This window comes from Haematobia irritans, chromosome 2 (assembly GCF_050003625.1).
Source record: "Haematobia irritans isolate KBUSLIRL chromosome 2, ASM5000362v1, whole genome shotgun sequence".
In the NCBI taxonomy this organism is placed as follows: domain Eukaryota; kingdom Metazoa; phylum Arthropoda; class Insecta; order Diptera; family Muscidae; genus Haematobia; species Haematobia irritans.
The window spans coordinates 103,923,524-103,939,364 of NC_134398.1; the positions used below are offsets into that span (position 1 = coordinate 103,923,524).

The 15,841-nt window shown below is 33.2% G+C and overlaps 2 protein-coding genes across 2 annotated transcripts; both read right to left on the minus strand.

Annotated features, from left to right (window-relative positions):
- Window positions 1–365: 365 nt before the first annotated feature.
- On the minus strand, window positions 366–9,067 carry LOC142225933 (uncharacterized). The gene is made up of 2 exons (XM_075295782.1): window positions 8,661–9,067; window positions 366–2,127 (listed from the first exon to the last, which is right to left on the minus strand). Exon 2 carries the CDS (start codon window positions 2,123–2,125, stop codon window positions 1,199–1,201), a length of 927 nt encoding a protein of 308 aa, XP_075151897.1. The 5' UTR covers window positions 2,126–2,127; window positions 8,661–9,067; the 3' UTR covers window positions 366–1,198.
- On the minus strand, window positions 2,183–7,492 carry LOC142224907 (uncharacterized). Its single transcript, XM_075294685.1, has one exon. The coding sequence runs from the start codon at window positions 7,490–7,492 to the stop codon at window positions 2,183–2,185; it is 5,310 nt and encodes a 1,769-aa protein (XP_075150800.1).
- Window positions 9,068–15,841: the final 6,774 nt, after the last annotated feature.

Here is a 15,841-nt window from a genome sequence, read left to right on the forward strand (position 1 = left end):
AACACTTACCTATTTATGATTAAACTATACGCTGAGGTGTAACAAACAATTTTCCACATTCATCTGGAGTTACTCTGAAATTGAATGTATAATCTTAGAGCAATATTTCGATGTGTTACAAACATATACCCCCATCCTATGGTGGAGGGTATAATAAAATGAATCCTATAGTTTTGTTTTCAAGAATGTATGCTACTTCAATTTTATTCAATCTACTCCACTTTTTTCCAAAATCTACTTCACTCAATTTTTCACTAGCGGCAGCACTGAAGGTGTTTTTTACCACGGTTTTGGTTTCCAAAAAAGTTAGATGCAGGATTTTAATTCAATGTGTGGTTTGTAGTTTTATTGTTTGTTGTATTTATTCTAGGCAAATTAGAGACAACTTCAAGAATTATGCAATATTTTAGGTATATTAACACTAGATTTAAGTTATTTTAACTCATGTGCAATATTAGTTTATGGTAAGTATATAAATGTATTTCAATATTTTGTAGTTTTAACAATGTAGATTTAGTCCTTTTTATTACAACCAAGTGCAATATAAATCAAATGTGATATATGTACAAGTAGTTTTATGTAGTTTGTAGATTAGTTTTTAGGGAATCAATGTGCAATATTTACAAAATTTATGGGAAGGTGCAATAATAGGCGTAAGTAAATTATTTTATTCTTTTTTTATACAAATTTACTGGTAAGTTCAGATAAGTCTTTATGTATATAATTTACAGTTTTGTTGTTGTAATCTATGTCACTTTTTATATTCCCTTTGTTTATTACAGTTTCGTTGAGTTTGTATATTTTAATTCAAACAAATTTAAATTATTTTTTGTTCACACAATTTTAAGTTCACTTTATGTTTTAAGTTTTTAATCTTGGGTTTAACACTTTTGTTTTATATTTTTTTTGTTTACTGTATTGGTCACGGGGAGAAGCGTACGCTTTGAAAAACCGACTTAGATTAACAAAAAAAGAAGAATCAATGTCATGGCCAGCCTGTTGAAAGTGAAGTTTGGCTCTCATTTACAACAACAATAGGCATGTACTAAAAGGGCTCATATGTATGTGTGACATTTGGAGCAAACCGCTATTTACATGCCTGTAGCATTTAAATAGCACACCATACAGAAACCAATAAGGTGCATAATTTTAGCACACCCTTCAACATTCCGCCCCCCCGTGACCAAGTGTTAAAATATTAATGGCTGAGGTTCCTTATGGGACCGGAAATGATGTATCCCAGCACTGTTTTGTAGGCGTTCACATCGCCAAGTCCGGTGAATGTGGATCCCTCTCGATAAATTGCAGAATAAGTATCCGCACCAAGTTCAATGTCGATGGGTACATTACTTCTCGGGTCTGGGTCGGCAAGGGACTGATCGCTAAAATCTCTTGTAGGGTCTTCGAGTAGAGGGTCCGAATAAGGTCTTCGTGGAAGTTCATCAGTTATGAGCGCGTTTACCTTCAGTGCCCATGTGCTGTTTGTACGACGGGACATAATTTTGAATTTCGTGAACCTTTGACCCTGATATAAAAATGATCTGAGTCCCAAACGTCGAAATGTGGAATATGCGATACGTGACATTGATGATGCTTGACAAATTAGCGCTCTCACTGTCGCCCAACTGTCAACTTCTTCCAAGGCGACTCTTATCATTGCCGTTGGAATGAATACGTGGTCCCATAGATACCTCGTCGATTTCACAGGCACTGATAAAATGGCAGAGGCTAGAGAGTCCTCTAGCTGAGATGCCCCATGCAGAAGTGTATGGTGTCTGTGACTACAACGGCGACAAGTGATGAGACTTTGACAATCAGGTGCCAAATGACTGCGAGCCAAACAGTTTCGGCAGTACCCTCTTCTTTCTACCGTCTCATATCGTTGGTAAGGGGTCTTGTCGCGAAATCTTTGGCAAGAACTAAGGGGATGATCCTCCTGGCAGAGTCCGCAAGAATACTGCCAGTTTGCCGGTCGTTCAACTCTACCAGGATGGACTTCGGCTCGACCACTAGATCGGTTTCTTGCGTGTTGGTGATTGCGTCTGTCATCAGCTCTGGGTCTTCTACCATTATCGTTCTGCTGCTCCTCCTCCAATGGCTCACGGCGTGGTAAATAAGCTGCCATACCTGTAACGAAAACTTTGTGAGTACCGCGGCCTTTCATTTGAAAGTACACGACTAGTCATGCTGAAAATAATTTGACGATTTTTGTGATGGGTCTATTAATTGTACCACGAGACGTACGAATATCAACTACTCTGGTATTTTGGTCAGTCCCGGGATAAGTTTTTACGATGCGACCCATTGCCCAGTCAGTCGGAGGAAATCTCTCATCTTTTATGACCACGAGATCATTTTCTTTAATATTTTCTTGTTGATGCTTCCATTTTGTACGACGGTGTAATTCATTAAGGTATTCTAGCTTCCACCTTCTACAAAAATATTGAGAAATAATTTTAAGACGTTGCCACCGATTTGCAAGCGTAACATTCTGATCTGAAATATCAGGCTCCGCTGGCGCCAACATGGATGTACCAATCAGAAAATGGCCAGGAGTCAAAGGGGACAAGTCATTAGGGTCATCACTAGCCTTACTTAATGGTCTTGAGTTTAGACAAGTTTCAATGCGTGCCAATATAGTGGAAAGTTCTTCGAACGTAAAGCTCATACTAGGAATGAATTTGCGCAAATGAGTTTTAAAGGATTTCACGCCCGCTTCCCACAAACCACCCATGTGAGGAGCGCCAGGAGGTATAAATTTCCAATTAAGGTCATTATGCGAATATTGTTGCAGTGTTTCTGCTTGCAGAGTCTTCATAAACTCGAGCCGATCTTTTTTGAATAGAGCAGCCGCTCCCGTAAAATTCTTCCCATTGTCGGAATAAATGCAAGAAGGGCAGCCTCGTCGAGCAATAAATCTCGCAAAAGCCGCAAGAAAAGACTGCGAGGATAGATCACTTGTAGCTTCTAAATGAACAGCTTTTGTCGCAAAACATACGAAAATACATACGTAGCCCTTTGTTATTAAACAAACCCGAGTTTTGTAATTTTTTATATCGAAGGGTCCAGCAAAGTCAACCCCTGTATTAGTAAATGGTCGGGAAAGAAAAGTTCGCTCAGGTGGAAGTGAGGCCATTATCTGAGACTGGGTGTGTCTCTTAAACAAAATGCATGTTTTACAATTGCGTATAACCTTCTTCACTAAAGGTTTTAGTCTGAATATCCAGAATTCAGATCTCAGGGATTGGGTCATCAATTGATTTCTCCCGTGTATTGTAATTTTATGAGTAAATTCAACAAGAAGTTGTGTTAAACGTGCTTCGTAAGGTAAAATAATAGGGTGCCTTTCATTATAAGTCAATGCAGGCGATTGAACAAGCCGCCCATTGGATCGCATTATACCACCAGAGTCTAAAAACGGATTCATAGTTAATAAACTGCTACTGGATGAAATTCTAATTTTATTTTCCAAGTTTGCATATTCCTTTGCAAAGTAGTGTTTTTGGGTCATGATTATTATACGACGTTTCACGTCTAAAATTTCTTCAGGCCTGATCTCATCAGATCTAATTCTAAGATGTGTACGATTTGAGCCGGTATTTCGCCAAAAGCGCAAAGCATAACACAATACACGATAAGCATGTGACAGCGAAGAAAATCTTATTAAAGGGTCTTCGAATGTAGTGGTTGTCAAAACTTTCACAGCTTTTGCTTCTAGATTTGTATCTCCCAGAATTTCATATGCTGGCCACCTATCTTTAGGCAACTTAAGCCATTGGGGCCCATGCCACCACAACGCATGATTATTCAGATCAGACGGTGAACAACCTCTACTAGCTAGATCGGCTGGATTACTTTCAGAGTCAACGTGTTGCCAATTATGATTACCAACATTCTCTAAGATTTCTGAAACACGATTACCAACAAAGGTACTCCAATTGCATGGAGGCTTTTTCAACCAAGCTAAAACAATCGTTGAATCTGTCCAAAAATGAGTCGTCAAATCGGAGATCGGAAGTTTTGCAATTACTGTGGATGCTAACTTCGAAAGTAAAACAGCACCACACAATTCAAGACGTGGCAATGAAATCTTTTTTATAGGAGCGACTCTAGTCTTAGCCGTTAGAAGATGAGTGTCTACTTGTTTATTAATGTGTTCTACCCTAATGTATAAAGTGGCTCCATAAGCGCTTTCAGACGCATCGCAGAAGCCATGAATCTCTACATTGGACTGGGGAGTGAAGTTAATCCATCGAGGAATTTTTACTAATTCTACTGCAGCACTATGTTTTACAAAATTTTTCCAATTCATGAGTGTAACTGGCTTCAACGTGTCATCCCAGTCAACTTTATCAAGCCATATTTGTTGCATGACTAATTTGGCCACGATAACAACTGGTGCCAACCAACCACACGGGTCAAATAACTTTGCGATTGCGGATAAAACTTCACGTTTCGTATAGTTTGACCTAAGTTCCATGGATGGAGGAGTAAAGGTAAAACAATCACCTGAAATGTTCCATCTGATACCTAGGGTCTTTGTAGATGAGTCTTCAGACAAATCTAACCAGTTTACTGGAAGTAATTGATCTTTCGGCAAATCTTGAATGATGTTGTGATTATTAGTAGTCCATTTCATAAGTTGAAACCCTGCGGATTCCAAAGCTAAGATCAACTGCTTTCTAGATGTTATAGCATCTTCTATTGTGTGTGCCCCTGCTAACACATCATCAACATAAAGATTTTCTTGAAGAATTTTTGAAGCTAAAGGGTATGTGTCAGCAACATCTTCAGCGAGTTGAAGAAGTGTACGAATTGCAAGAAAAGGCGCGCAATTGACTCCAAATGTAACTGTTAAGAGTTCATAATCTTCTAGTGTTTCAGTGGGCGATTTCCGAAAAAGTATACGTTGAAACTGTGTCTGAGACGAATCAAGAAGGATCTGCCTGTACATTTTTGTAATGTCGGCATTATAAACGTATTTGAAGAACCTCCATTTCAATATTTGCAAAACAAGGTCTTGTTGCAGTATGGGACCCGTAAACAAGTTATCATTGAGGCTACGTTTGTTGGACGAAGGACTGGAGGCATTAAAAACTACTCTAAGTTTTGTTGTGAGTCGATCTGGTTTGATAACCGCATGATGGGGCAAATAGTAATTTGGGGTCTTAGCAATTTCATGAGGCGTTATCTTCCTCATGTGTCCCAGTTCCAAATATTCTAAAATGGTTTTGTCATATAATTCTTTTATATCAGGTGTTCTCATTAGTTTTCGCTCCATTCTATAGAATTGAGCCATTGCAATATTCCGAGAACTTCCCAACTCTTCACAATTTTTAAATGGTAGTGTCACAATGTACCTGCCATTTTCGCTTCTTTTTGTGGTTTGTTTGAAATGATTTTCGCAAAATGTGTCATCTTCAGACCTCAAAATACTTTTGGGGGTCTCCTCCATCTCCCAAAATCGTGTGAGTATGCTTTCAATAGAAATTGTATTGTGTAAAGAAATTTTATTATGATCATATGTTCCCTTGGTTATCGGTCCACCGATAATCCATCCGAATACTGTTTTTTGTGCAATAAGTGAACCGATTGACTTCATAGGAGTTGTAATATCAAAAATTAAGGGTCCTATGTCCATACCAATTAGGAGATCAACCGGTTGGCTAATGTGAAAGTTTGGATCTGCCAATTCAAGGTTGACAAAATCGCTCAGCTGAGTCAAACCCAAGTTTCGTGTCGGCAAATTTGATGGCAAAGTTTTTAAAACAGGGGCCCAGACGTCTAATTCAAATCTAGGTTCCAACCGCGAACGCAAAGAGAAAAGACAAGATTTTGTAGATGTTTCTGATAGTATTTGACTGACCCCCGTTACATGAACTAAATTTCTTTTGGACGGAAGAGTCAATTTATTTTTAAGTTTTTCAGTAATGAATGTCGACTGTGATCCAGAGTCAATAATAGCTCTAGCATCATACAATTGCCCTCGAGATTCAATTTGGACAAGAGCTGTAAAAAGTAGAGTGCCACCAGGATGATTCTCCCAAGTTCGATCATTCTGGAGGGTCAAAGTTGTAACATTGTTTTCCAAGCTAGGTGTGGACTGTATTTGTGTTGTCAGAGCAGCAGCACTGGTACAAGGTCGTACTGCCTCTGTCGATGGATCTTGTGAATAAGGTTGGGATTGTATACCCTTATGTAACATAGTGTGATGTTTCATATTACATTCTCTGCAATTATACTTGCTTTTGCAATCTTTTATCCCATGGCTGGATGAAAGACAATTATAGCAGAGATGTGAAACTTTAACCACATGAATTCGGTCATTGATATTCTTTTCTATAAACTTTGGACAATCTCGGATAAAATGTTGTGCCTTACAAAGATGGCATTGTTGTTTGGTCATATTTTGGTTCCTGGATACCAAATTCGCATTAAATTTACTTTTTTCCCCATAACTTTGTGTCTTTTGTGAAATATTTGTATGAAAACTCTTTACGAACTTCCCTTTATCAAATCTGCTTTGATTATTATCATATTTATTTTGAATCTGCTTGTTGAGAATTGGCTTGATATTGCCAACTGACTCAAGCGTTTTGAATTTATGGGTCAGAAATTTGTCAAATTTTTCCCAACTTGGTAGTATTTTACAATCATCAAGTGTATTTTCAAATTCTTCAAGGAAGGATCTTGGTAACTTTGACGAACATAAGTAAATTAAAATAGGATCCCATTCCTTTACTTCGACCCCAATTGTTTCCAGAGTTTGCATGCAACTATTTACGGTTCTTTGCAATTTCTGTAAAGTGTGACTTGATTCTAGCGTTACATTTGGAAGATTAAATAGAATTTTCAACTGTTCGTTCACCTGCATTCTTCGATTTTCGTAGCGATCAGTTAAGTTTTTCCACGCCAATGAAAAGCCCTCGTTAGTCAGAGGGACATTGCTTATTATTTCCCTAGCTTCACCGGCTGTTTTTTGAGTTAAATGAAAAAGTTTTTCAACATTGCTTAATCTCGAATTTTTTATGTAAATTGCCGAAAAAAGATCCCTAAACGTGGGCCATGATGTATATCCCCCTTTGAAAACATCAGTGTCACAAGGAGGTAGCCGTAAGGCTGGAGAAAAATCCCCATCAAAGGGTCGATGAGTCACTGATGATTCTCTTTGTGATTCTTCTTTGGCAGCATCTTCCTTTAACGCAAGAATATCAGCATTCACAGAACTCATTACTCGCTTATATGCCTCCATGGCTTCACTATAATGGGTCCGAAGTTGTGTCTTGTCAATGGGTCTTTCCCCCTCCGTCTGTTCATGATTTCGACAGTCTAAATATGACTTCTTTACATTTTTCCACAGGGTTTCAATTTCTGCTCGTATGGCCTCAAGCGAATGAATATCACCCGTTGTGGTCGCGACAGCATAAGTACTTTCAAAATCATTGAGGTCGTTGATGCAATTGGCAAATCTTTCGCTTTTTACTTTTTCCATTTTGTGCTGTTTAATATCTTACTTCAAGGTTTTCAATTTTTCGAAATCCTCGTGAAGATTGACACAAGTTGTAGAATGCAATTCGGAATAAAACTTCTTTTCAAAAAAGAACACTTTTTTGAAAGAGTTTTTTTTTCGAAATTTAAATTAAACGCCAAAAGTTGTTTTTTTTTTTTGATGAAAGTACTCGCACACAACTTAGAATTTCAGTCTTTATCTTATTCAAAATTAATTTTCTCCCAATTCAGTTAAGCAATTTTTCCAAAAACGGATGAAATATAACCAATTCGTCTTGGGTCACTATGGCGTAGAAACTACAGTTAACGAGGGTCAAATATCCACCTGCTATGAAAATTTCACGAAACCGACAATGGAGATGAACGATTCAAAATGCAAAAATTTTACCAATTTTCGCTGAATGTTTGAAAGTTTAATAAACTTGATAGCGCGGGATATAATTTCGTGAGAGTCGGAGATTATATTTTTTATCGGCTAATTGTTTTTGACAAATATCAACACAACTTTCGAAGAAATTTTTATCCAATTTTGATTAAAGTTGAATTTTAATGCAACATGAAAAAAAACAATTCAAACACAACAGCCAATTTTTCATGTTCTTACATAAGAAAACCATAAGAAACAAGAAACAAATTGGTACGAAAATCCACACAAAAAAATCCAGAAAATGTGATAGTAGTCATCACAAAATTTTTCCAAATTTTCACCAGCGTGATTGATAATCGAATATTAAATATTCTCAAAGTCCAGGGATGATGAGACAAGTATCAAGAAAACCAAATTAAGTTTAATTATTTTCAAAATGTTGACTTAAGTCTTTTTCCAAAAAAAAAATTATTTAAGTTGTTTTGCAAAAAATTTACCGAATATGTTTTTATGTGGAATGGAAAAATTTACATAAATGTCAATGTGTCAAAAGGTAGTTGAAAATGCGAGCGAGTCAAAAATATGGTGGGTCAACAACTTCACCAACATAAATCGCCAAATATTACACGCAACAACAAGTCTACAGCACGAAACAAGTACAGCATACCGGGTAATACATGGATCGCCAGATCTTTCTCTTATGTACAAGGAAAGGGAGAGTCAAAGCCGCCCAATATTCTCTCCTTGTATCGTGCACAAATAAAATGAAAAAAATGGTACTCACTTTGGATGTATATGTGTATGTGTGTAATGTGTGGTTGTGTACTTGCGCGGGAATAGGGTCGCTGGTGTGTCTGTCCACTTCTGAAATTCCGTTGCAACGGGAATTTACTGGCAGGTTAAATTTTTGATTATGTAATTCTTTGATTACGTAACCGAAACTACCGAGTTGGCACTATGTTAAATTGTTCTTGCACTAGGCTCACAATGTTTTTGAGATTTAAAATTTTCAGACTATTTTTAGTTTTTACTACAAAAAATTTTCTGTAAACATCCACTTATTGAATTTACAAATTTTCTTGAATTTTTTCACTTTTTTAACAACTTTTGTTTTTGTAGCTCACAATTTTTATTCCAATACAATTTTTTCTTAGATCCAACACACAATTTTGAGAGTTTTCACAGGTAAGTGTAAGAAATGTTTTTATTATTTTGCTTTTTATTATTTCTAGGGGAATTTTGCAATATTAGCACGTAAGTATAACACAATTTTGACGTTAAATTTTTTTCAATTAATCCAAGTCTATTTTATTTTTTATAATTTTGTTAATTTTGTAGTACAGTGTAATTTCCAAAATCAACTTTGTCCATCTTCAATTGCTATTTCACAAATTTTATTTTCTCACTATAACAAGTCTTTTTAATTTTCACTTAATTTTCTGTTTGTCCAAAGTATTATTAGCAAAAACACAATTCGGCTTCGAATGGACCAAAATGTTTTTTACCACGGTTTTGGTTTCCAAAAAAGTTAGATGCAGGATTTTAATTCAATGTGTGGTTTGTAGTTTTATTGTTTGTTGTATTTATTCTAGGCAAATTAGAGACAACTTCAAGAATTATGCAATATTTTAGGTATATTAACACTAGATTTAAGTTATTTTAACTCATGTGCAATATTAGTTTATGGTAAGTATATAAATGTATTTCAATATTTTGTAGTTTTAACAATGTAGATTTAGTCCTTTTTATTACAACCAAGTGCAATATAAATCAAATGTGATATATGTACAAGTAGTTTTATGTAGTTTGTAGATTAGTTTTTAGGGAATCAATGTGCAATATTTACAAAATTTATGGGAAGGTGCAATAATAGGCGTAAGTAAATTATTTTATTCTTTTTTTATACAAATTTACTGGTAAGTTCAGATAAGTCTTTATGTATATAATTTACAGTTTTGTTGTTGTAATCTATGTCACTTTTTATATTCCCTTTGTTTATTACAGTTTCGTTGAGTTTGTATATTTTAATTCAAACAAATTTAAATTATTTTTTGTTCACACAATTTTAAGTTCACTTTATGTTTTAAGTTTTTAATCTTGGGTTTAACACTTTTGTTTTATATTTTTTTTTGTTTACTGTATTGGTCACGGGGAGAAGCGTACGCTTTGAAAAACCGACTTAGATTAACAAAAAAAGAAGAATCAATGTCATGGCCAGCCTGTTGAAAGTGAAGTTTGGCTCTCATTTACAACAACAATAGGCATGTACTAAAAGGGCTCATATGTATGTGTGACATTTGGAGCAAACCGCTATTTACATGCCTGTAGCATTTAAATAGCACACCATACAGAAACCAATAAGGTGCATAATTTTAGCACACCCTTCAACAGAAGGCAACCATCAAATTAATACATTATTCTATATTATACTAGGGTGGGGTGTAACCATAACTCCACTTCCGTTAGATTGAGGTTCCGACGAAATTTGCAAAATGGTTGCTTTCCTTTTACAAAATATAGGTATGGTAAGTAATAAAATGATCAAGATGGAAATTGTAGTGCTATTAGTAACTATACTTATTTTTTGGTATTTATTTAAATCGGTAAAATTATCTTCAAATTTAATTTGTTTTATATATAAGTCTTCTAAATTCATTTCAGTAAATGTTTTATTTTCCTTAACTTTAGTTATTAGGTTTGAAAGTACAGGTTTTTCTTTGTATGAAAATTTGTAGTTATAAAATGTTTTGTTTTCTACATTTATTTTGCAATTTTCGAACACAATTGGGAATGTATAACTTGTGTTTAATTTACTTTCCTTACAGTTACAATCGTTACTAAAATTTTTATAAAAGTTTTTAAATAAAATTACTCCTGGTTTTATTTCTTTTATTTCTGTTGTTTTAAACTTTATAAATGTGCAACTTGACATATTTGTTTGTATAATACTTTTAATACAATTATCGTTAACAGTTTGCAAATTTTTATACATGTTAGTGATATTGGGATAAAATACGTTTTTATTACTATCTATGATTATCCGATTTGTTTCAAGGTATAAAGACTTGTTTTCTTTATTAGGGATTGGTTCAAGGATTATTTGGGAAAAGGATGAATTGGTAAATATGGGAATGGATAGGATAATGATTATTTGGTCTTTGTTGAAGGAAACGGCAACTTTTGTTTTTGAATAAGTTTCGAAATTATCCACGATTTCTATTTCTACCTCGTCTAATAAGTCAGTTGGTATCACTCCTAGTTTACTCGTAAAAATTACCCTACCTATGTCGTCTATGTGGTTTTTTAGTAAATTTATGTCACTGTCTATTTGATAAACATGTCTAAGGAATACAACTTCGTCTTCTAAAGTAGATATTCTATTCTGTATTTCATAGCGAAATTTATTAATATACTTGCTAAAGATATATTGTTGTCTATTTATATGTGTGGTTAAATTGGTTAACTATGAGTCGGCCAAAAAAATTCGCCATGTTGCCGGGCGCCAAAATGTGACAACCTTCTTAGCGGATATGGTACAGAGATGTTAGGGCACAGCTTAGCTCGTCGGATGGGGTGGTTCTTTTCCGCTTTTGGGTTGTACATTTTTTAGATGTACCATATTGTTTTATAGGACCAGAGATGGGAACTCTAGCCCTGACTATGTGTACACTGAAAAAACAGTGAACCCTTTTCCATTGCAAAATGAACTAAACTGTAGTAATATTGACCATGACTTAACCCTTAAGATTTTTTTCAACTTGTCTAGTTTATAATTCTCTTAAATTTTAGTTAATCTATAACATTCTATTTTAGTTCATTTTTACAACACCATAAGATTTATATACCCCTACCAAGTTAAAATGTCAGTATTATTTTGGTTTACTTGCTTATTTTTGGGAAACCCGATAATAAAAATTGGTTAACAGTCTCTTTCAAATGTCGACGACTAAACTATTTTTAAATCAATCATTCCACAGTACAGAGAAATTAAATAATTAAAGGAACAACAAACCTTTTTACTATTATGAAAATTTTCATACAATAAAATTAAACTTTCTTTAAGAAAAAGTACTTTATTACAAAAACTTATGATGAAAGTTCTTAATACAATGTTTTTGTGAATTAAAATTATGACCACGTGGAACAAGAAAGTAGTTTATTTTAACTCGCTTTTTGGACATTTTGACTTTTTCTTAGTTTTTTTATTCATCGTAAGTATATTTTTCACATATCTTGCTGAAAAAAATGGAAGGAATAATGAAAATTGTTAAAAATTAACATGTAATAAAATATAATTTTTTAGCTCATTAAATTAGCTTATAACTTACCATATTTGGGGGCATTTTATTAAATGGTGTAAGGAATTCAACTTTTCTTAGATAAACGTACCTCATAAAGTTTGTACCTGAAACAATTAGAGAAATAATGAATTAAGTAATATATTAACTCATAAAATTGTGTTGTTATCGATGTGAAGGACATAATACAATAAATATTCTTGTTAAAAGAAAGCCAAAGCTTTAATATAAAACTTACCAATTCTCTATTACATTGTACGCTGAGGTTAAAAAGTTATCGAAATTCATTTGGGGTTACTCTGAAATTAAATATTTATTTTTTACATTAAATTTGTTTCCAAAAAATCTAATTAAAGAAATAATATGCATAAAAAAAAACTAAATATTCTGGTTAAAAGAATGTTAAAGAACGCTTACCAATTCATAAAAATGTTTCCAAATTGTTATTCTGAAATTAAATATCTGTTTTTTACGTTAAAAATATTAAATTGGTTTCCAAAAATATTTGATTAAAGTAATACTAAAATAAGGTATTAAAAACATGTAATTTTGATAATAAAAAGTTCATAAAAACGTAAATATTCTAATGAAAAGAAAGCCAATTTTTAAAAGAAAACATACCACTTCTCTATTAAATTATACGCTGAGGAGAAATATAAAAATTTGCCCGAATCCATCTGGGGTTGCTCTTAAATTAGATATTTTTTTACAATAAAGAAAAACATGAAACTGGTTAAAAAATAATAATAATTAGCAAATAATAATATACATAAAGAATATTATTTTTTAAAAGAAAACCACATTGAAAAAAGAACACTTACCTATTTATGATTAAACTATACGCTGAGGTGTAACAAACAATTTTCCACATTCATCTGGAGTTACTCTGAAATTGAATATTTATTTTTTAAATTGAATAATAAAAATTAAATTAGATAAAACAATTTCAACTTTCCATTTCAGCATTTTTTCCTAAATATTGAACATTCTTAATAACTTTTTTCTAAGCTACCGATCATCACTTCGCCATTGTACACCTCATCGCTAAAATATGAATAGCTTTCATTTAAAAGTTTTAATAAACAAACACCAATATATGTCTTAAAAAACCAAAATATTCCATACCTTTATATTCCCTTGTCACATACTTGCTAAAAAGGTGCAACAGCCCACGCCAACGCCAACTATACAACTGAAGCATGCCAAACAAAACCAAAACATGTCTACAGCAACAAAAACACATGTGCCTTCATTGAAAACAACAGCTCATCCAGACAAATAATTCATTCACGAATAATAAACACACACAAACCACTGAAAGAACAAAAATAAAAACAACCCCACGCTCAGATATACACAACATCCCCATCACTCGCTACCATTTCTCATTATTGCATTGCATGCTCTCACTCTCAAAAAAATTTCAAGTAACATCATCTTTACATTAAACATATTCCACTTTGACGAGAAAGATCTCTGTACTATGCATTAGTTCATCGCATCTGTCCACAATTTACTCTAAAAACAATACTCTTAAATGCATATCAGTATAAGAACGATGAAACGTTTAACTTAAAATTAGCAAAAACTTCATGAAATGATATCTACCCATTTTTGACGAAAATGTCTATAAATTTAATTACATGTGAACTAAAACTATTTCATCGAGAAATGTTGTACCAACTATTATTAACTATAGGAATTGCCAGTATGAAATTGCTATTCGCTTTCAAGTTCAATTTTCGTAAAAAATTATTTTCTCATACAAAAACTCTTTATAGTAAATTACACTTATTACTTAGAAAGTATTTTACATTTCATAAGTAGTTTTATAGTATGACGAAAGAATTATTAATTATTATTAACTACCAGTTAAGAAAATTTTTAAGGAAATTTCCATCGTATTTTGTAGGCTATGAACTAAACGATTGCTACTTAAAATTTGTAAAATTTCCTTTCGAGTAGTTAATTTTCGTTAAAGATACGAAAAATGAACTAAAATTCTGGAAAATTCTTGTAATAAATTATTGTAAAAATCTTCTTAAATTTACGAGACACTTTTTTTTCTGTGTATGATGGTATGTGTAATATTTATGTAGGTGTCCAGAGCAAGGCCGTAGCCAGGATTTTAATTCGGGGGGGGGGGGGGGGGGGGTTTCAACTTAAAAAAAATATTCATATAATCTCATGTGTAGAAAATTTTAATTATGCATAGGTATGTATACAATATTTTTATAATATTAAATTGAACCGACGGGCTTTTTGGGCAGCAAATAAATCAATGACTTCTTCAGTCGGCACATTTATTCGGCGATGAACCGACATTAATGCCAATCCTTTGAGTCTACTCTCGCTAGTCGAATTTCTAAGATACGTCTTTAATCTCTTCCATGGCTGAATAAGGAGGTTGAATCACGATAACAAAAACAACAAATTTCAATATGTTGTTTACAATTTTAAGAAGTCAAAATCAGCTGATAAAAGAATCGTATGGCATTGGTAAAAGTGGCAATTATTTATTCTTTCAATTGTCCTGAAAAAATAATTCAAATCCAGAGAAAAATAAAGGTTCAAATTTAATTGCGTCACCTATGAGTTATTGTGAAGTGGATAATTCATTCGAGGAACGCCGATATGAGACCAAAGTTAATAATGGAAGTCAGTCAAATGGATATTCGCCATCTATGAACAAAAACAGTTTATAATGCAGTTTAAAAACTGATGTTCGTGGTATTTTGGGTCTGGAATATGTTATCAAGATACTCAAGTCATCTTTGAACAATTCTCCAGCTATGAATGAACGAAAAAAGAATGCGATTCTATATTATCGATTTTTTATTTCGGTAGAAAATGTTGTCAACATTTTATTTCTATATAGAAATTTTGCAAAATTTTATTTTTATATAAAATTTTGTCAAAATTTTATTTCAATTGAAAATTTTGTAAAAATTTTATTTCTATAGGAAATTTTTGCAAAATTTTATTTCTATAGAAAAAATTTTGCAAAATTTTTTTTCTATAGAATTTTTTTGCAAAATTATTTCGGCATAAGCCGGCTATCATACAAAACCTTTTTTCGGAGGGTTCAAGTGTGGTTCATTGTTGGGTTTAATGAACTGCCTGAATTTATTCTGATAATTGGTTGATAGTTTTGTTGCAAATAGAGGATGCTGATAAGGAATGTGGTAATTCCGAAACCATCCAACCAACAAACGAATGGAAAATTTTATTTCTATAGAAAATTTTTGCAAAATTTTATTTATATAGAAAATTTTGTCAAAATTTTATTTTCTTTAAAAAATGAGTCTCTTGACAATAATATTCAAGTGAAATTTTTGTTGAAATTTAGTAACAAGTACCTTTCCGATCAAAAAATACCTTTTTTGTACTTTCTTAAAAATTGTATTTTCCATCCCTGAGTAACTGGCAAAGTGACCAAAATTTTTAAAATATGCACGTTTGGAAATATCTCTTTATTGCTTCCATCGCTAAATTAGGCAGGTTCTTTTCGCAGGTTTTGCTCCATTTCATTTACACACGTGTGTTTGGCTGTTTCGTTGTTGTTCTATGGCCAAACAAAGCGAGCCATGTTCACAAAAAGAACAACAAACACACATAAAAAGCAGAAATACATTTTCCAAACATGAAATTTGTGGTGCGAGAACAA

Coding starts and splice junctions, on each gene's coding strand:
- LOC142225933 (XM_075295782.1), bottom strand. CDS start 2,125: ATGGCAGCTTATTTACCACGCCGTGAGCCATTGGAGGAGGAGCAGCAG.
- LOC142224907 (XM_075294685.1), bottom strand. CDS start 7,492: ATGGAAAAAGTAAAAAGCGAAAGATTTGCCAATTGCATCAACGACCTC.